General features: G+C 35.0%; 1 protein-coding gene across 2 annotated transcripts in view; it reads left to right on the forward strand.

Moving 5' to 3' along the window:
• The window catches only part of SEMA3A (semaphorin 3A), a 461,780-nt gene that overhangs the window by 394,351 nt on the left and 44,193 nt on the right, over positions 1 to 23,236 (forward strand). For both annotated transcript variants that reach the window (XM_032305095.1, XM_032305096.1), the window contains 3 exons: positions 19,871 to 20,013; positions 21,756 to 21,870; positions 21,963 to 22,032. In XM_032305095.1, coding sequence (XP_032160986.1) covers positions 19,871 to 20,013; positions 21,756 to 21,870; positions 21,963 to 22,032 — 328 coding nt within the window. The remainder of the gene's footprint in view (positions 1 to 19,870; positions 20,014 to 21,755; positions 21,871 to 21,962; positions 22,033 to 23,236) is intronic.

Below are 23,236 nucleotides of genomic sequence, written 5' to 3' on the forward strand. Positions count from 1 at the left end.
AGTTGTTTTGTTAAAATAACAGCAATTGTTTGTTTTCAATGAAGTGTGATTAGGAAAGTACAGAAAATAGTAACTAATGTAAAATGTGAATTGCTATTTCTTAAGGGGTAATATCTTGCAAATTAAACAGGATGTATAATAAGATTTGTTTTCTGCAAATTCTAATTACTTTGAAATTATGCTATAAATTATCATCTGCCTTGAATTTTCCTTCCTGTATAATTAGACATTTTCAAGAATCAAAACTGTTATTGTCTCTTAAGAACAAAAGCCATGGAAACTGCTAATTATATCACAGTTGAACATGTTTTTCTTCTTTGATGAGATACCATATTTCCAGCATTTTTGAGAACACTATCTGACCGGAGGATGATAGAAATGCTGAAGGTCTGCTATTGTTGCAATCAGGATAATTAGTTTCTATCTATAATAGCATTCATGTTATTAAAAAGTTGCTAAGGTCTGTGTCAAATAAAAATTGACCTAAATCTTCCCTGGTCCCTAAATCATTATTTTATTTTAAGAATCAGGCCACATTCTTATAGAATTTTTCTTTTCCCTAGACCCCAAGGGTCTAATCAGAGGCAACTCACAGGAAAACCCCCCATCAATGCAGTCCTTGAATGAGGGCTTGAATTACTATCACATCCCAGGAAGTGGGCAGATATAAAAAAAGGGCATTTTCCAATTTCAGTTATAAAGTTGACTTCTTATTTCAAAGAGTAAAAAAAAAACTTTGTGAGATCACATACTGAGAAATTTTGACAAAGCAAATTTTTTGATTATATGAAAATCAGCTTTTTTTCTGAATAAAACTGTTACTGGAATTCATTAAGTTCCAGTTTTGCCATCTGTAATTCCAGTATTACAAGGATGATATAAATAATAGGAAGTCTCTTAACTCATTACCTTAATATTTTAAAAACAATGTGTTTTATCTTATTTATTTAATGTTGAAAAGTAAGGTGAATCAAATGACTTTTTCTGATTAATTAAAATGTTAGTGAGGAGTAAAAGAAAATGTTCTTAACATAATAGTAAAAAGTTGGACCCCCCCATTAAAGTTCTTAATGCAGAGAAACACTATTAATTTAGGTACTAATGCTGTTATAATTAATTTTTAATAATAGACTTTATTTTTAGGAGCAGTTTTAGTTAGGTTTGTAGCAAAATTGAGTGAGGTACAGAGATTTCCATGTAACTCTATTCCCACACATGCATAGCTTCCCTCTTTATCTACATCCACTACCAAAGTGGTACATTTGTTATAGTTGGTAAACCTACACATTGTAACCTGTACATCATTATCACCCAAAGTCAATAGTTTATGTTAGGGTTCATTTTTCATGTTATACATTCTGCGGATTTGGAAAAATATATATAATGACATGCATCCACCATTATGCCATACAGAGAAGTTTCACTAATCCTCTGTGGATTTAAACATCATCTGCGCTCAACCTGTTTGTTTTCCCTACTCCCTTATTCATAGCAATGACTCCTCTTCTTACTGGCCTCAAGAGTTTTGGTCTTTCCAAAATGTCAAGTAGTTGGAATCATACAGTATGTAACATTTTCAGATTGGCTTCTTTTGCTTACTAATATGCATTTAAATTTCCTCAATGTCTTTTCATGGCTTTATGGCTCATTTCTTTATCACTTTGAATAATACTACATTGTCTGGATGCAACCTAGTTTATCCACTCACCTCCTAAAGCACATCTTGGTGTGTCTGTCAAGTTTTGGTAATTTTGAGTAAAACTCCTATAAACATCTATGTGGAGGATTTTGTGTGGATATAACTTCCCAGCTCCTTTGGGTCAACCAAGGAGTGTGATTACTAGGCTACCTGGTACCAATATGTTTAGTTTTGTAAAAACAACAACAAAAAAACACACCAAATTGTATTCCAAGGTGGGTGTACCATTTAGATGTCCCACAGCATTGAATGGAAGAGTTCCTGTTGCTCCATATCCTCACCAGAGTTTGTTGTTGTCAGCATTGTGGATTTAGGCCATTCCAATAGGTGTATGCTGATACCTTGTTGTTTTAATTTGTAGTTTTCTAATGACGTGGTGTGGGGCATCTTTTTCTGTGCTTATTAGCTAGCTATCTCTTTTGGTGAGATGCCTGTTAATGTCTTTGGCCCTTTTTAAATTGAGTTGTTGGTTTGCTTAGTATTGAGTTTTAAGAGTTCTTTACGTATTTTGGATAACACTCCTTTATCAAATGTGTGTTTTACAAATATTTTCTCATAGTCTGAGACTTGTGTTCTCATTCTGTCTATAATTGTTTTTTCAAAAGATGTATGGGTTTATTTATTAGAGAGAGCATGCATGTATGAGGGTGGGTGGGGAAGGGACAGAGAGAGAGGAAAAGAAGTGGGCTCCCTGCTGAATGTGGAGCCCAGTGCAGAGGGCTCCATCTCAGGACCCTGAGATCAGCATTTGAGGTGAAATTAGGAGTGAGACAGTTAACTGACTGAGCCACCCAGCCGCCCTAAAATGCATCTTAAATAAGTATAGTTTTTCTTACTTTACATGTTACCAATGAGTGAGATATGACCGTGGATTGGAGTGTAGTAGAAAGGAGATACTGTTATGTTTTTCTTCCTTCTCAGAGAGATTTAAATCATACCTGTACTGTATATCTTTGGTGTGGTAATTTTTTTTTTAAGTTTACTGCTTAAGCACTGAAGTTTTTAAAAAATAAATCACCCACACATAAATGCACTTGTTTCATCTCATTTAATAAAGCAGAGTAAGCACACTGTCTAAAAAATTTGATGAACTTTCTGGCAAAGAGAAGAAAAACGTGCTGTAATTTTGAATGAAGTGAGTCAGGAATACGGTTTTTTGAACTGCTACCAATTTCCTCTTTAAGAAAACGTTTTAGTGTGAAGTCACTATTCAGTAAGATCATATAAATTACTCGTTATCATGGAAAAATGACTTCTCTAAATAGAAAGTCCTGTTTTCTTTGGATTTAGAAAATGAGGGTTTGCTGCCTTGGTTTTCTTCATCAAAGTTTGAAATTTATTTTTATTTTGTATTGTATGCAAAATATTATAATTACTTTATGATCATAGACTTCAGTGATAACATGATTTTGTATTTAGAGAGCAGGGATTATATAATATGTATTCCATTTAATTTCTCTTCATATTGAAAGTTCCTGTAAGGAAAAAATACTAAAGGATAATTGTCTTTTTTTCCAAACCTTTTTAATTTTATAGAAATTTATTGGGAAAAAATTCTATATTAAGTCCTTTCTGTCTTTAAATACAATGAAAATTAATATCTAAATTATTACCTACAACAACATGTATACTGTGTAGTCATTATGAGATAATTAAAAAAAAATAGGGAATTATTTCCTCTGTGAAATTGCATCTGATCTCAAAAAACAAATGTCCTAATCTAATCATACAGGAGTTTATATTTAACATAATTCAAAAACATAATAAATGTAGAGGTTCAAAGAACAGCTTATAATGATGGATGAGTGCATTCATAGTATGAATTTATTTAGGTTCTCATACAAGGAAGCATCTATAAATATTGTAACTTCCTGTAGTTAAGAGGAACCAAATAGTCAAAACTTGTGGAAATGCCTAAAAACATTATAGTTGAGGTATCTGAAATAAATCTTAAAGACATCAAAATATTTCTAATCCATATTTAACAGAATAAAGCACAGACCTCTAAACTATTGTAGATAGTGTACTTGTAAATAACAGGAAATCATATGCAGCTCCCAAAATCTGCAGTAGATAAGACCAGTATGATATATAGTGATTAAGGAGCATAATTATATCATTCACACATAGAAATATTGAATAATTGCTTCTTTTATAATCAATCAATTAAAAAGATCATACACTTATAAAAGGGTAGAAACATAGACCATATTTTGATAGATAATTAACAGCCATTAAATAAGAAGAAGAAAAGAGGAGCATCTGGGTGGCTCAGTCAGTTGAGCATCTGACTCTTGGTTTTTGGCTTAGGTCATGATCTCAGGGTCATGAGATGGTGCCCTGAAGCTGGCTCTGTGCTTAGTTGGGGAGTGGGGAGGAGTCCAATTCAGAGTCTCTCCTTCTGCCCCTCCCCCCAGTTGCGCATGCACTCACAGCAATTTCTCTCTCTGAAATAAATAAATCTTTTGAAATAAGTGAATAGTAAGAATAAAATAGTCATATGAACTCTTGATGTATCCATTTAGTAAAATTAGATTAATATATTAATCACTCCTTAAAAACTACTTTGTACTAATAAACATTATGTTCCTGTAATTTGAGAAATTCAACAAAACAATTAATTATAAGATATAGGTGATAGATAAATCAACAACAAAAACACAAAATTTATTTTCTTAAAAACACATACATATATATATACACACAAACAAATATCTATTACCAATTTACTTTCTGAACATAGATAATCATATAAAAATGTAGATAATCATATAAAAATATTCATGTTTGAATAGATGAGGTTAAAGACCATAATAATTAAGTAAAAAGAAGATAGATGTTGCCTATAGACAACCCACCTAACAATGAAGATTTTACTATACCAAATTTGTATCTTAAGAAAATCTAAGTAATGCTTGGAGCTCAAGTTCAGTTTTTTTTGAATTTCTTGATTTTGCTGCAGTGTGAGTTTAAGACTGAGCCATAAAAATAAGTATTAGTTGAAGAAAAATAAACTTTTATTCACCATCCATAGCAATTATTTTATTTACACATTCATAACAAAAATTGTTTTATTTATTTTACTTTCTTAATTTCATCTTAACCCTTTTATGTACCTAATGTAGGGAAAAAATACAACTTTTTAATAGCTTTCAGGAGGCATAGAAGTGTTTTTTCAATTATTTTCTATGAAAAATTCAATTACAGGAAATTGGAATAATTTTATAGATGATGACATTAACCATATATAGTTCTGGTTTTCATTTTCCATGTAGATTCTATAAATTTGCAATTCATAATTTATTATGTATCTATCTATCCATCCATTCCTCTTAATCCGTCAACCATCTTTTTTTTTTATGAATTCAAAGTATATTGCAGACATCAGAATACCTTTCTTATATGATTAATGATAATATGTGTTTAATATTCGAGGATGGATATTTTCGATTCAGAAAAAATTTATATGGAATGAAGTACACTGATCTTAAGTGTACTATTCAGTGACAGTTTGACAAATGATAACTGTCTGTTATCACCCAAAAGCCTGTCAAGATATGGAACACTCCAGCAAGTTTTCTTATGTGCTTTCCCAATGAATCCCCCCATCTTCTTACTCCCAGAGGAACCATTGTTCTGAATTTTCCATGATAGATTACTCTAGAATAAAAGCGAATAGAAATTCCTATAAATGGATTTATACAATATGTACTGTCTTATTGTAATGGTTTTGAAGTCCATCATTTCACTACATATATCAGTAATTTTTTCTTTTTATTGCTGTGTAGTATTTAATTGTATGGATATACCACACTGTGTTTTTTCCTAATGATAGGCACCTGGGCATAATGAAGCTACTATTAACATTTTTTTTTAAGATTTTATTTATTTATTTGACAGACAGAGATCACAAGTAGGCAGAGAGGCAGGCAGAGAGAGAGGAAGGGAAACAGGCTCCCTGCTGAGTAGAGAGCCTGATGTGGGGCTCGATCCCAGGATCCTGGGATCATGACCTGAGCCGAAGGCAGAGGCTTTAACCCACTGAGCCACCCAGGCACCCTATTGTAAACATTCTTGTTCAAATCTTATTGTAGACATATGCTTTCATTTCTCTCAAATAACTGGTAATGAAATGGCTAAATCATAGGGTAGGTGTATGTTTGGTTTTTTAAAAAATGCCAGACGTTATTACACTCCCACCAAAAACTATGTTAACGGAGAATGTTAAACTATGGATTGGTGTAAACAAATTGAATATTGGTGAAGTCACTCTTGGCATTATGTGAAAGAAATAATTGTAGGAAGGTGAGACTGATAACAAGAAGCTCAAAAAACTACTTAAAGGGTAGAAAAAAATTAAAGACCTACATTAAGACGTGAAGGATAAAGATAGATACTAAAGAAGTTTAAGAGAAAAAAATAAAACTTGATGATTGATAAAATGTCAACATAGAGAAAAAAGACAAGACTAATCCCAGGCTGCTTTGTTGAGGGACTTCAACAAATAAGGTAGCCTTGAGGAAGATCAGATACTTTGAGGAGCAAGCATAGAAATGATGGAGACACTTATTCTGAAGAACTAAATATGCAATACTAGTAAAGTTGGTCAAAAGTCAGCCAAATAATGTCACACAAAGAATATTTATGAATTGGGGAATCAAATTGATTAAGATAAATCAAAACCAGTTTTATGGCAAAGGGTGAGAGGCAGTAACCATTGAGTGGTATACTTTGAGTATTTCTTTTTCTTTTTTATATTCTTTCATTTAACAGCTAAAATAACATTTGATTATCTCATAATGGTTATATACAACCGTATGTTCTTTCTTATACTTAATGTAATTAAAAACAACAATAATTTAACTACTGGAAAGGTGATGAGTATACTTCATGGTATAAATTTATTGACAAAGAATACAAAGAAAGATCTGTAATATCACAGCACACCAAGTTTTGTTGGGCTCTGAGTATAGCTCTTCAAGTCCCAGCATTGAGAGTAAAATTTCTTTTGAATCTTTTAAACCATATGTCTTTATCTAAGTCAGTATAGAGAAGAATGTCACTGCTGCTCTTTTTAGTTCCTGACTCATTTTGATCTTCTCCTTCATTATAGCTATCTGATGTGAAAAAAAGCAATTGATTTGCTCTTTGTTTTTGCCCTGAAGCTTCCACTCCTGTTCTTTTTTTAAAAAGATACTTATTCTTTGTTGACTTCAATAATATGGTTTTTTTGTTGTTGTTGTTTCCCCCCCCCCTCTGGTGAACAGCACATGGCTAAACAGTGAAGTAAAGGTAACCAACCATGGGAGCACAAAAAGGACAATTGTATTTTATAGTAGTGCATTCTTCTACCTACATGTGTCTTAGCTTTGTTAGATCATTGGTCTTTTTTTTTAATGTTTATTTGTTAGAGAGAGAAAGAGAACCAGCAGGGGGAGTGGCAAATAGAGGGAAAAGCAGGTTCCCCACTGAGCAGGGAGCCTGCTGGATCCCAGGACCCTGAGATCATGACTTAAGCAGACACTCAACCCAGACACACCCAGGCATCCCAGTCATATGGTCTTTATAACATCTCCATATTCTTAACTTAGGATGAGAATTTGAGATGCAAATATGTCAAATAATCTGTTCATAGTCACACAATAAGTACAGAACTGAGCTGAATACTGTGACAGCCCCTTAACTGCTACACAGTTTAACTGCCATCCTCCATGTGAAGGCAGTTTACAAACTGTAAGACAATTACATAAATAGAATAGTGTTCAGTTGAGATCAAGTTAGCAAGCAAGTATCTTAAAGTGTAATACAGTATCATATAAGGGGCTTTGAAGATGAATGACAAAATCCTGCCTAAAAAGAACTTAGTGGGGACACCTGGGTGGCTCAGTTGGTTACACGTTTGCCTTCAGCTAAGGTCATGATTCCAGGTCCTTGGGATTGAGTCCTACAGCAGGCTCTTTGCTAAGCAGGTTCCCCCTGCTTGTTCTCTGTGCTTGCTTGCTTGCTCTTCTTCTCTCTCTCTCTCTCTCTGAATCTCAAAAAATAAATAAATAAAAAGAAATTAGTGAAGAAACATGTTGTATCACTATGAGGAATAATCCAGAGTAGTTGGGAAGATATAACTAACTGAAATTTAAACAAAATATTGTGAAAACCCAGAAGACAAAGTTTTACCTGAATAACTTAAAGTATTTTTGAAAGGTATGTGAAAAAGGCCTTGAAAAATTGGTATGATTCCTCATAGAGAATTCACATAAGTGAAGTTATTTAAGAATGAAAATTCTGGAAATCCAAAGTAGTGAGATAGAAAGGTATAGGGGAAAATGCAATAGGAGTTAAGCCTAGAATTATATTTGGTGGATAGATAACAAAGACCTGAATGCATTTTTTTGTGAGAGAGAAAGAAAAAGTGCACACATATGGGGGAAAAGGGGGTGAGAGAAAATCCTAAGCAGGCCCCAAGCCCAGTACGGAGCTGCTCAGGCTTGATCACCACCTGAGATCATGACCTGAGCAAAAATCACGAGTAAGACACTTAACTGACTGAGCCACCCAGGCACCCCTACCTTGAATGCCTTTTAAAGGAGTCTAAATTAATTGTTTAGCTAATGGACAACCGTCAATAAAACTGAGCATATGAAATTTCAGTTGGGAAAGCAGGAGTAAGAAGGCAGAGCAATATTCAGGAGAGAGATGAGACAACTTGAATTAAGACAAAAGTAAGGAGGAAAATACAGTAAAATACAGGAAAATACAGTAAAAAATCTATTAGGGTCAGAATTGATCAGAAAAGCCAACCTAGTAGATACAGGGGATGAAACTGAAAAGATGAAAATGGGAAAACATTTTCTCTTTGACTGTAGGATTGAATAAGGGAAATTGTAAGGTAGTTAAACTTGGTGACACACAGAGGTGGAGGCACCTCACTCCCCAGTGATGTTCGTGATCACTACATGGGTTTCTTCTTCTAGGTCCAGCATCCCAAAGTCTTTCCACGTCCTCTTCATTAATGTAGTTTCAGTTAAGAAAACTTGGGGAGTTTGTTTGGTTATGACCCAATAGTTTAAATAGCCTTATTTTGTGGTGGTAAAGAGCTGCAAGGTTTTTCACCAATTTTTTATTGATGTTAAATGCTGATCTCTTTATTAAAATAGTAAACAAAATAGCCAAATATATAGCTTAGAGACATTATTGCAAAATACATAGGTGTAAATACTTGTGGCAACCCGATACAGTAGGAAGAACTCAGCTCTTGTACACGTCCTAGCCTTCCCAGTTATTAGAGGGCACTTTGGGCATTTGCTGAGTCTTAGTGTGTCAGGGTTTCTCTCTGGCACAGGTGTGGATCAGAATAATGGACAAAAAGTGCAAGGAAGGGCATAGTCAATGGTACTGATATCTTCCCTTACCATCCGTGTTCATTTCCAGTCTGATCAGCCTTTCTGTCTTCACGTGACTCATCTTGAACCCTTTAAACTACCCCAAGGGCTGTTCATAGTTTCCCAGCCAGCTAAGCATCAAAAGTTTTTCCAGGCCTGTTCCTTGGCGGCTAGAGGTTTTCTCTTCCACAGCCAAAAATGATATATCCATTCTGCTTAGGTTGTTAGCAAAGAATGTGAGATGACCTTGGGCTGCATTCCCTGCATTCCCAATGTGCTGGAGTTCCCATTCCCAGTCTTTTCATTCTTTGGGGCCTTTTCCCCCCTCTTTATGTTGCAGCAAAGCTGAAAGAGGAAGAAACCAGTCACAATGACTGCCACTCTGGTGCGTTGGGTGTCATCTGGTGATGATTTTTCCCTGTCACCAGTTGCCCTGCAAGCTAGCTTAGAAGTATTTTGAAGCCTGAGGCTGTGACATTGGAAATCGTTTTTTATTATAAAAATACAGTCTTAAAATTTACATAATTTACAATTTGCCTTTATTCTTCTCAGTGCTCTTTAACAGGTTTATAGCTTCTTTATCAGCTGGCTTCTGATTCAACTTGCTTTAATTAGCAATCTAAGTTTCTATTACCATTAACTTTTAAACATGTATTTATGGAAGATATTTCACTAAGTTTTATAAATGGTGTTTTAAAATAATAGCAGCTAGCAATTTTGAAGGCCTACGGTATGCTGACATAGGTAGGTGGTTAGGTAGAAAGAAATAGAACATAGATCAATCGATCGGTATATGGATGGATAGACAAACACACAGATGTAGATGTAGATGTATTCTCTAATGTAATTCTCCCAGCACCCCTCAGAGATAGGTGCTTTTTGACATATAAGGAAACTGAGGCTAGTTGACATTAATTCTTTGAAGTTACAGATCTAGTGGTTGTGAGAAGCCAGGTTTCTATCTAGTTTTATTTGAGGCCTATCATAGGGTTTTAAGATTTTCTTTCTTTCTTTGAGCAAGAGAGACTGTGTGTGTGCATGTGTGCCTATGTGTGTGTGTGAGAGCCGGTGCATGAGCAGAGGGGAAGGGCAAAGGGAGAAGGAGAGAGAGAACCTCAAGCCGACTTCCAGCTGAGCACAGAGCCCCATGCAGGGCTTGAGCTCATGAACTTGAGATCATGATGTGAGCTGAAATCAGGAGTCCCTCATTTAGCAGACGGAATCACCCAGGCACCCCCCGAGAGTTTATCTTTATACAGTGAAGGGACAACTTGTTTCTTTCTATATTGATAATTGAAAGTATGTTTAGCAAGGATTTTTCTGCATGAATGGTCAGAATGTCAGTGGAGCTGCCTTTCAAGTATGAAGAAAATAAAACTATGTATGTATGTTTTGTGAACTATATACATTTTTAAGCCTTCGTTTTCCTCTCATAGACAGTGTCACAGTTAATTCAGAGAAAAAGAGAGAGAGAGGGATAATTTGGGTTGTTTCCCTTCAGTGGGTTTATGTTCCCTTTCTGCTCTGGAACTTTCTCCCATGCTTAACAAGAGGCCTATTTCATGGTGTCAGACTAACTAGTTCTTGGGTCATCTGCATAAGAGCTTGTCATCATTTATTCCATCCTCCATCCAAATGAACTATGTGTAATTTATGTCCTAAAAAGCCAATATATGTTCTAACTTAGACCCCAAAATTTTAATTAATCATCCTATTAATTTAATTCATTTAAAATAAAAAACATACATTTCTACAGTTTTAGTTGTGTGTTCTTATTCTCTGGTGGCTTTTTGATGGAAAGGATAGGTCCAGCCAAAGGCTGGTCAAAATGTTTCTGTACCAGAGATTTAGATTGATCCTAATGCTGAGAGCAGCAAAATGTGTTCATTATTTAAATAAGCTGAAGCTGCCAAATGAATCATAAAGGCAGCCGGGTATCCTGTGCCAAGGTGTCATTTTCATTAAGTGTGAGATTGCACCTGAAGGACAGTTTAATTTGCAGCTGCTAAAAATATTTCGACAGAGTGATACTGTTACAAGTGGCAGGTGGTGCCCAAACGTGAATTTTGCAAGAAATGCCATCTGTGGGATGAGGTGTGGGAGAATGTCAAGGGGGTGGTAAAGGAGATAAAGGGGGAAAGAAAAGAGAGATGTATTTACTCAGCGTTTATTGCTATTATCATAACTAAAGATTCCATATTCACACGATAGCATTGGCCCAAGATTATTACATATGGTTATTTGTTCAGCTTCTACCATGTGCTCAGGGCATTGCAGAAGTACCACAGTACCTGTAAAGACAGAGTTTCTTCCCCAAAGGCATACCATTTAAACTAGGCAGATGAGAGAATCCTTTCTAACTCTGTTTACCTTTCATAGTGTTTACATTGCAATTTCGTGCTGGCAAGATTAATGCACTTTGATCCTGCTAAAATGGATTTTGCCACTTTCTTTTGATGTTCAGCTTTTAGTACACATCTACATCGATTCCCTGCCTCATATTGTAAGAAATATTTTCAATTGTTCAAGCTCAAAGATTTTGTTAAATCATTCTCTCTTGGGATTTTGTGAACTTTGCAGAGTAGACAAGATTGAAATGTGGAAAGGTGTTTAGAGACATTATAATTGTTTACATTATTAAAAGATCTGTATATGTATCTATTAGTTCAGTGGATTTGGCCACATTGAAATCAGGAACTTGTACACAGAGACTAGAAATAGACATTCTCTACTTTAATGGGATACAGAACACAAACCTAAAAAGCAAAAGTAACTAGTGGGTTTCAGTTTTTTTTTTTTTCATTTCTGCCTGCCATTTGATGGTAGTAACTCGAAGTAGAAAAGCTTTCTTTGTGACTATCATGATCTTTCTTTGATTCTCAAGCAGAACTAATAAAGTAGGTCAGTATGAATGAATTTGGGTAAAAGTTTTCCATGGGGAGTTTTTGATGACAAGGCAAGTTATTGAATTGCTTGTAGTTTTTCAGGACAATGGTAATCTCTGACCTCCTACATATACATTGTTTTTAGCTTCATAAAATGGAGAGAAATATTTTGTTATTTTAATCCTATTGATAGACTCTAATTTTGAAAAATTGCAAACAGATCATTAATTTTACTGTATTAATTAACATAAAAGGATCTGATCATAAACAGAAGTTTCTCCCATGTTTAAAGAAGTACATGAAATTTCATTTTGAAAACTGGCTGTTGTGTAATAACTCTTAGAAATAGTTGCAATTTAAAGAAACATGTCTGAGCATTTCTTGAACTGGGAACCTACACACTGCTGGGTTGGGGCTACGATGCGTTCTGTTCTTCCCGATAGCTTTAACAAACTGTCAAAACGCAAGAAAATGTGCCCTTTTCTTCTAAACAGACGCACACACCCCTGCGTATTTTAGCTTAAAAATTCATTTATTATCTATTCACTCATTTAGGAACGATGTTCTGTTTCAGACGTTATGCTTAGCCTGGAAGAAATAATCGGGAAAAATAGGGAGATCAGCTTACAAGGAAAGGAAAGAAAACAAGTGATTAAAGTAGAGTTTTCTGGATTCTAGTTGAGGAATTTACACCAGGTGCCAGGGAAAGGTTTGTGTGTTAAAAGATGATAGACAGTACAAGATGGTTTGGGAAAGGTGAGGCCAGAGGCAGGGAAAACAGATTGAATGTGACTGCCAGGAGAGATGAGATAAGGGCCTACATTTGTGTAGTTGCAGTGAGACAGATTCAAAATGCTTAGAGAAATACTTTGTTATATATAGAAGCTGAAGGCAAGGGAGGGAGAGATATCAGACAAATGCCTGTCATAACAAATATGAAAAGAAAGATAATAGAAAAAGAATTAAATGTTATAAAAGAGGTAAAAAGCAAACTTTCATGTTATGTGAACTAAATGCCTATGAAGATAATAGATTGGGTGTTTTCTTGAATGATGGGCAGATTCACTAAGGTATGAAAGAAGGGAAACAGTGGTCAGTTCTGCTAGAAATATAAGTCAAAGTTAGTTTGTGAATACCACTGATTGCCCTTAGTTTGTTTTTCGTATTAGAGATACTGTGAACAGTGCAATTGCCAAGATTTCCCATTTTCCTCTTATTCTAGAAAGCTTTGAGCCAAAATTGTGGCCCATCTCAAATACATGTTTTAGTGAATGTAGCTTCTACTTTTAGACTTGTTACTGGCTCATGGTAACATTGGACTTTCTGTCCTTTCTGCTTGCCACATCTTAGTTTATGCTACTTTGTCATATCCTATGACACTTGAAATCTATTCTGGAAATTATGTGGTATAAATGCATTAGTACTTTTTTTTTTATTTTTTCTGTGGCACTGTATGGATGGCTTAGAAGAAATAGATAATACATGTGTAGAGGAACAATTAGATGATTCCAAAAGTATAACTGTAAAGTAAAAAGAACATGAATTGTACAAGCAACATTAAGATTATAAAACAGGGAAAGAAGTGGCAATAATAGCAGGAATAAGTTTGATAATAAATTGGGAGGGCAAAACAAAAGTCCTGCAAGAAATGGAAGCAATTTAAGATAAAATAACAGTTTATATGTAGGTGTTGATGTTGACATTAGCCAAAATGGAAAGATAGGAGCAGAAGCAGTTCTAAGAGAAAAGTAGCTAAGTTTCTTGCTAGTTGTGGTGAATTAAAATTGTAGTGGGATCCTTATGTAGAAAATTTGAGCCAGAAGTTTAAAATGCATACTTGGATCTGGAGAAAAATCAAGGCTGATATAGTTTGAAGATACCTGAAGCTCTAAAAGTAAATCAGTTCCTAAAGAAAAAATCCTAAAATTTTAACAAAATTAAGAATGTTGAAACAGTGGAAGAAACGCTACGAGGTTACTTCATTTATAGGAGTAGGGGGGAAAGGAAATGTACCCCAAAAGACAGGAATTTAGGAAGCATCTATATTTGGGGATTTAGGAAAAAGGAAAAGGGAAGTCATAAAAGAGATAGTGAAGGCTAGATAATAAACAGTTCAGATTCAAAGTCACAGAAGCCACATGCCAGAGAAAAAAATGATAACTTTAGGAGGGGCGTGAAGATTTTGTTGTGCCAATGGCTGAAGATCCAGTTGTTGTTGATGTTTCTGTTGATTATCAGTAGAACACTCACGGGTGGTGAAATGCCGAAAGCTAGATAGTAAGAGTTGAGAAATGACTGGTAAAGAGGACAGGGAGTCTCAGCATGGGCGTTCTTCTCAAGTCCTAGGCCTTAGTGGGGGCGAGAAACACGATAGAAGCTACAGCATAGAGTGTCAGTGGAAGTTTTTTGTTTTCTTTCGTTAGGGTAAAAAGATGTTAAAAATAAATATTTGACACAGAATCACTAAGGAGGGAAAGACTGACCTTCCTGAGAAGAATCAACTTCTTGCCTTCATTTTCAACTCCCCAGTTCCTAGATTTTCTCCTGTGTTCATCACTTTTCTCGTTGCATTAGATTCTGTCCTCTTTGCTCTTTGTCCTCTATAGCCTACTACCAATTTAAAATAACTTCAAGTCTAGTTGCCGTTTCGTTCCTGAACTTTTGTATTGCTTAGCATGTGGGACAAATCCACACGCATCTCACTTTAAAAGGTGCATGAAATCGAACTCCTCTTCCTTCTCCACTCCTGTCTTCCCCATGTCTGTCCTTTCTCAGGTGTTCCTATCGCGGTAAATGATTCCTATCCATCCAACTTTTAAATCAGACATTTCTTTAATATTTACATGATTTTTCTCACTGCTCCCTACATTCAGCATCTCAGCGAATGCGATCCATCGATTCTGTTTTCACATAATCCTTTCATACGTCACCTTCTCTGTTATGTCATCCGAATCACCATCACTTCTCACCAGCCTCCAGAGTGGTTTTCATGCCTTCATCCTTGTCTCACTGTATTTTTTTTTTTTATAGCAGTCACAGTGATCTTAAAATAGGAATAATGTCATTACTATGTTTAAAATATTTCAGTGGTTTCCCGCATAGCCATTAGAACAGTATGCTCCTGAACAATACTTCCTTCTTATTCTGGCCTCTGCTTAACTTTTTGTCATCGTCTTTGACCACCTGTCTCTTCATGGACTACTCTCTGTGTACAACATTGTGGTTTCTCTGACCTGGCGTGTGTTCCTTCTACCTGGGATATTCTTGGTTCTTCTTCAGCTCTTGAGTTACAGGTCATATCTTCTGAGAAAAACTTTCACTAATTCCTTTAAGTCAAGAATTATCTTCCTTTCTATTTCCAATGCATTTTTTTCACTCTTACTTTTGTTCTTCTTGTGCATTTTAATTTTTTTTTAAGGATTTTATTTATTTCTTTGACACAGAGAGAGAGATCACAAGTAGGCAGAGCAGCAGGCAGAGAGAGAAGGGGAAGCAGGCTCCCACTGAGCAGAGAGCTCAATGTGGGGCTCTATCCCAGGACGCTGAGATCATGACCTGAGCCGAAGGGAGAGATTTAACCCACTGAGCCACCCAGGCATCCCTTTTTGTGCATTTTAATGAACACTGTTTAATTGTTGGTATTCTCTCTCAGATAGAAAACATTTTATCATAATATCACCTAATGTTTCATAATCCAGAGCATAGAGTAAGCATCTAGGAAAGATTTGATGAATGAAAATATAGATGGTACATGATTGTATGTAAAATAGAGATTGTTATTGGAGCAATATTTCAATTATTGGATTGAGAGCAAATAGAGGCTTTAGACCTAGAAATGAGGAGAAATCATTTTTCCACAGAAAGAAAAGAAAAATTGGGACTTGGGGTGAAGAAAGGAAAAAGAGGGAGTTCTCACTAAATGGTTTTGGTTCTGTCAGTACTGATTTGAAGACAATCAGAATGATTTTAAAGAGTTGCTTTTAATAAATCTATAGTAAGCCACTAAGGTAAATAAAATAATTCCTTAGTAACACTAGGATTCTTGTTTAGGATAAATATCCTGAGTTAATAAATAGCACATCCATTTACTATGATTATATGATTTTCATCATCCTTGCTTAGATGTAGAAACATAGGGGGAAAAGTTTTGGGGTTTTGTAAGGCAGGTGAAGTAGAGGTTCAGGAGGCTAAGAGGTTTGAGGATAATAGGGAAAGCAATTAGAATGACTGATTAGAAGGTTTGGATTGGATAAGAATTCACCAGGAAGGAGAATAGATTGAGAAAATAGGAGGAAGAGTAAGAGGACAAAATGTAGTAAGGAAGGGGAACACAAAAATTGAGGAATTCAAAAGGTAGAAAATGTATAGTGAGAAGTTTATTTGTTTGTTTGTTTGTTTAAGATTTATTTATTTATTTATTTATTTATTTGACAGGCAGAGATCACAAGTAGACAGAGAGGCAGGCAGAGAGAGAGGAAGGAAGGAGGCTCCCTGCAGAGCAGAGAGCCGGATGCGGGGCTCGATCCCAGGACCCTGGGATCATGACCTGAGCTGAATGAAGGCAGAGGCTTTAACCCACTGAGCCACCCAAGCGCCCCGTGAGAAGAGTTTTTAACCCTAGAGAAGATTTTCTAAGTTCGAAATAGTAGAATGAATCCTTTTAAATTTTTGAGAGAGATTAACTAGAGACCTATTTTATTTTGAAGTAGGAATGAATGTTTTTCCAAGAACAAATCCTAAAGTTCTTAAAGACAAATTTCATTAGAGTGACATTGTTTTCCTTTGATATTCTTTTTTTATTATAATAAATTTGTCCTTTTTCAATGTATAATTTATGTTTTGGTTGTTTCTGAAGCTTTGTCAAACTTAATTCACCTACGGAGTCCTCCATGCCTATAGTATCAGATATTAAAGGAAACACTATGATTGCAGGCCCTTTCAACAATGAATGTGCTTGATAACTTGCTTGAATTATTTCCCACTAGAGTCCATACTTGTAAAATGATAATTCTCTTCACATATTTTAGAGAGAGAACATGATGCTTGATAACGCCTTCTGTCGTGCCCAGACACCAAGCGAAGAGAATATCTTTTCATGTCAAATATTGTTTGCTTTCTTGTCATTTTTATACTTCTGATATGACTTTTGCTAGATTATAACTTTCTGAGAACAAGGGAATATATATTATTCATGTTGCTTTCTACGCAGTGCCTTATGTGTATCTGCAAGCAAATAAAATAGCTGGATTTAATTACTTGAAATTCTTTAAGTTATGCAAACATTTATGTGAACAACTACACTAATTTAGGAGGTAATATTAGATGAACTTGTCCTTCATTGCTCTAGTATCAAAGAAGAAGATGTATGACTTTTTTATTCTAATTCTATAGCTGAATAATGAGAACTCCAAATTTAACATGTGATTAAGCCTTCCTTTCACTATTATCATAATGGCATAATATAGTACATTTGTTAACATTTTACAAAGTTGTTTCACATGCACTATTTAAGTTTAAAGTATTTGTTTTGATATGAGGTATTTATGAAAGACAAAGTGAATAGAATCCAATTTGAAATAACTCAATTTGAAGTAAACCCAATGAGAAAATCAGTCATCTCAGATCTGAGAGGTAAGAGCTTTGCCAAAATGTCACAAAAATTGCAAGTCACTGAACTGAATTCTTTGATATGGAGTTTTGTGTTATATATGTGCACACACACACAATGCTGCATTTCTGGGACCCTGTTTTCGTCAGTAGGGTATGAATTCTTTGATTTGTAACATACCTGTTCCTACTATGTCACACAAGTTATTCTGCTCACCATTCCTCATAAGACACAAACACATATATACAAACATATTTATGTATATGAACAAGTAGAAATTTGTGAAGAAAAATAAGCTTGCAATAATTATTAAAATTAAAGTAGTACATTATTTTATGTCTTTTTAAAGTTCTGGTGCTAAGTGAGCCCAAGTTTTAAATCATTTCCCCACTCTTACGCCACAGGCACACTGAACCTTGAATATGAATACATAATAAATCGTTATTTTACATTACTTGCAGAGTCTGTATAATTTGCTTGAGTAGGATCATGGAGTGCAACCTGAATCGCATGGTCCCAGAGCAAATGTTAAAAGAAGGTTACAAGCATAAAACACGTGATAACAATGATTATACACAGGTGTAAAGATTAGGACTAAATAACATGGATAAAGCTAGTTCTAGGCTTCTGACCTCTTCCCTGGTTTCTCAAGTATGGTACTGACCTATGTGTGGATATTTCATTTCTAACTTAATAACATAATACACCATGGGAGTTAAAGGTAGATTATTGTAAGAATTTAAATACCTGCAATGTCCTAAGTGGTTTCAGTGAGATGAACTCAGCTTCTTAGTTTTTACATCTTAAAGCCAGTGAAGCTATTCTGTACTTTGATTTGTTTGTCCGTATCATAACCACATCCACCCAAGTATTTACAAATTTTTTTTTTTTTTTTTTTTTTTAGATGAGGCTCTGAACATTGCTAATAAACCTTCCACATAATCTAGCCAGTCTTGTTTTTTTGTTGTTGTTGTTTGTTTGTTCTCTCTTTCCTTCCTTGCACAGATATTCTCTGAATGACCACTGTGTTTTAACCTGTAGGATCATAGCAACAAACAAAACATGCCAAGTCCTTATTTTCTTGGAATTTGTATTTCAGTGGAGTGGGGAGAGAGACAATAAACAAGACCAGAGAGAAAGAAAGATCAAGAAATCACAGGTGTTTAATTATGTTAGGAAGAATAATAATGCATGAAAATTAACAACCAAAAATAAGGATTTCAGTGCTTTAAATAGGGTTAACAAAGTTAACAAAGATCTGTCTAATAGTGCAATATTTAAACAAAGACCTGAGTAAAAGTAGGAATCCAGGAGCTCTAATATATGAGGGCAGAGGATTACACAGGGAGAAAAATCTGAGGCAGGACTGAGAGTACTTGACTTGTTTGAAGACCAGAAGGAAGTGGTATGGCTGGCTAGGACTAAGTTAGGTAAGCAGGGGTATGTAGGAAAAAAGGCTTATGAGGTAGGTAGCAGGGACGAGATCATAAATGGGGTCTGGTCACAGGAAAGACTTTCTATATTCTATTTATTGTGAGAGATTTGGAAAAATGTAGGAGGGTTTAGAGAGGGAAGCGATATATCGGGAGTTTCACTCTGCCTGTTGTGTGAAGTAATAGAACAGGACCGGTGAGGTAGAAACAAGGCGAATGCTAGGAGTCCATCCCTGGCCATGGTGGTCTGGGAAAGACTGGTCATAGAGGATTTGGTAAGAAAAGGTGATGGTTGTGCCCATGGATAGAATGTGAGTTGTGAGAGACAGAAAAGATGCAAGGGTGGCTCCAGAATACCAAGGTGGCTTGAGCGCCTAGTAAATTCACTGAAATGGAATTTCAGTGGTTTCTCATTATTGTTTTATGTGGCTCTCTCTTCCCTCCCATCCAGTCTTTGCTGGAAACTAGAACAGACCGATTTGTACTTTGATTTAAATGTTGTATGCTTAGAAGGAAGAATAACAATGATGATGGCAATAAGCAATATTTGATAGCCTTTACAGTTTGCAAAACATTCTAATATACAGAAATGAATTTTCACTGTGTGGTCTCACTAAGGATTTTTGCACCACTCCTAACTTTCCAAAAAAGAATTAAAGAATCTTTTTTCTGCAACACAAGGTGATTTGTAACATACTTTAAAATACATAAAGAACAGTTCACATGTACTGAAAACTGTGAACTAAGGGAAGATTAATTCTTGAAATATGTCAAAAGGAAGTGAAGAGAAAGTGAAAATGGACTGTAATGAATGGTATTATTTATCTAACTGTGAATTAATGTATATCCTATAATTTGCCTCTCAGATCCAAGGTTCATTAGTGCCCACCTCATCCCAGAAAGTGACAACCCTGAAGATGACAAAGTATATTTTTTCTTCCGTGAAAATGCGATAGATGGAGAACACACTGGAAAAGCCACTCATGCTAGAATAGGTCAGATATGCAAGGTAAGGTCAAGAAAAAAAGCAATTGAGGAGGGTTGCACTGTCCAATCATGGTTTTATTTCGTTTTCTTTTCCACATATGTGCAAGTACAATGAAAAATATGGCTCAAAATCTTGACTGATCACTGCAAATATTTAAATGGCAAAGAATGATTGGAAGCATAGTTGCTTGTGAGTGACTCTTCACAGGCAAGCATGTATGTAGAGGCGAGGACACAGTATGTCATACTTACATTAAATGAGCTTTGAAATTTTAAAGCAACAATTTTTTTCATGTTACATAGGAGAACATACTTTTTTGTATTCTCAGATGTAGCAAAGTTTCCTACACTGTGTAACTTTTGAACAGACGTTTATTGGTGGAATAGCTAAAGCATTAATGTAAGCGAGAAAAGCGTTAAAGCTTGATTTTATAAATTGATTGTAGCATCCTATGTACATAGATGTGAACACACAGATGTAATTGTGATGTTCTGAACTTTGAGGTCATTTATTTCCTGTGTGACACAAAATTGGGTATGTTACATTATAATGTTAGATATATAGAATAAAAATTGCTCAATAAACGTTTATGGTTTAATTAGTATCAGTGTGAAGACATGGTAACAGTACCATTCTTTCCCACTACACTGTATAGTACAGGATATATATACAGTATGAATAAAGCCAACCACTACTATAAATTCAAGCACCTTTCATCTCAAGAAAATCACAAAGGCAGATCCATTAATGTCTTCAATGGAATTTTCTTTTTTTAAGAAAATAGGAAATTTTTGAAAATCTCTGTTGCGGGGATTGGTTAGCATCTTTCCTTCCCTAGTCATGATCGAATTATTTATCTCTAGCATATTAAGTTGCTGGAAAATTAAAAGTTTTCACAGTCGGAAACATACAAAAATATGTGAAATGTATGAGAATGTTCCCCCAAAAGTATAAATCATATTTAAAAGCACTAATTACAAGAGTTAAAAAAAACTTTATAGTATATAGAATTATATAAACAAAATATAAGTCATTGTTATGTTTTTGAAGGAACACTCATATTCCTTCAAACATATGCACATAAATATTATTTTAAAAGGCTTTATTACCAGTAAATACATACTATCATAATAGAATTTATTGCTACACTAAGTAAAAATTTAGTTTCATTTTCAATGACGAGGTAAGTGAATTTCCTTTATTAAGAATTATGCAAATACTTTTTCAGTGTGCTGTTGTAAAGTTAAAATTGTTTCAACTGTTTAACTTATAAAATATTCGATGCTGATATGCTTTTGTTTGGGATCTGTTTTCAGTGTGGATTGCAAGGTATGCATTTATTCTTCCATTCAGTAAATACTCTTAAATGTATTGTACCATTATGTTCATTGTACGTTGTAAGTCATTCCTTGAATAAGGTTTGCATAGCTTTGACCAACAATATAATAAGAAAACAGTTACTTGTATCTATGATAGAATTACTTTTATTTTGAGAAATGAAGAAGTTCTATATCTGTCTCAAAGTATGGGTTGCTGGGGGGAGGGGTTTGGGAGAAGGGGGTGGGATTATGGACATTGGGGAGGGTATGTGCTTTGGTGAGTGCTGTGAAGTGTGTAAACCTGGTGATTCACAGACCTGTACCCCTGGGGATAAAAATATATGTTTATAAAAAATAAAAAATTAAAAAAAAAAGTATGAAGATGAGAAATATTTGAAATTATTCATATGCACATTTCCTAAAACCAGTGTTCTCTTTTTTCAGAATGACTTTGGGGGGCACAGAAGTCTTGTGAATAAGTGGACAACATTCCTCAAAGCTCGTCTGATTTGCTCAGTGCCGGGACCAAATGGCATTGACACTCATTTTGATGAATTGCGTGAGTTGCTGATGATGTTGTATAGAGAATATCTGTTCAAACTTTGTCATAAGCACCAAAATGCAACTTTTCCTAATTTTGTTTTCAAACAGAGGATGTATTCCTAATGAATTCTAAAGATCCTAAGAATCCAATTGTATATGGAGTGTTTACAACTTCCAGGTAAACAATATTTTACTATCTTGTTAATGTAGAAGCTTCGTGTCTTTTAGGTGCTTTGTGAGTACCCATAAATTTTGGAAATACATTTTTGAAAGAACAATGTTGGCTTAACCTCTAAGCTGTTGTAGATTCCTGGATGGTTAAAATAAGTTAGGATCTAAATAGTTGTTTAAAAAACAATTTTTTTAGCAAAGAATATCATCACTATAAATAGGATGAAAATGTGTCGTGTCCTATGTATAGCTCTGACTTTAACATCTGAGTCAAATGTAGACTATTCTGAAAAACAGAAATCTGAGTTTTGATCAGAGTTAGTAGTGCTGTAAACTGCAGGTGTCCAACTTCTTCCTTTCCTCTCCTTTCTCTTCCCCCTCTTCCTCCCTCCTCCACCCCTTTCTCCTCACCCTCCTCCTTTCTCCATTACCCATTTTCACAAGGCTTTTGCTGCCAATCAAGCAGCAATTATCTCCTCACTGTCACATTCAGTATAAAATTTATATTACCTGGATTTGTTAAAATTAAACAGACATTAATCCATTTCTTCTTTTTCCTCGTTACCTAGTACAGTGATTCTCAAACATCTGTCTGAGCAACCATCAGAGTTGCCCAGGGAGCATGCTAGGCCCTGCCCCCAGAGTTTCTGAATCTGTAGGAGTAGCATGAGGCCTAACTATTTGCTCTTCCATTATGAAAATATCGTCATTAAATTCTCTAAGTATTTACTGAGACTTATTATGTGTTAGGTATGACGTGCAATATGTAGTTGATGTTCCAGAAAAGCAACTAGGCATCTTTCTTCCCTCATGCAGCTTGCACTCTACCAAATGTTGTCTGTATGGAACAGTTTCCAGTAATAAATTCTTGTAAACACGTGTTTTTCATTTAGTGTGATTTATATGTAATTTTCTGTAGTGAAACATTGGTTAAAAGATAAGCATTCCATATTTTAAGTGTGCACAACTGTTTTATATCTTCATATAAGTACATCTCTCAAGTTGTATTTATATAAGTACAATAAAATGGAAAATTGTGACAGCTCATGGCAAACTTCCAGTTTGTTTTGGGTAACTGATTCTTGTCAAGCAAAATGATGGGGATAATTGCTATAGTACTCCACTTTGAGTAGGACGTAACAACTACTAACTTAAAACAATTTTCTGAGTTAGGAAGAGATTGTTTAAAATGCCTTCACACAAATCAGACT

The sequence above is a fragment of the Mustela erminea genome, chromosome 11, assembly GCF_009829155.1.
Source record: "Mustela erminea isolate mMusErm1 chromosome 11, mMusErm1.Pri, whole genome shotgun sequence".
NCBI lineage: Eukaryota > Metazoa > Chordata > Mammalia > Carnivora > Mustelidae > Mustela > Mustela erminea.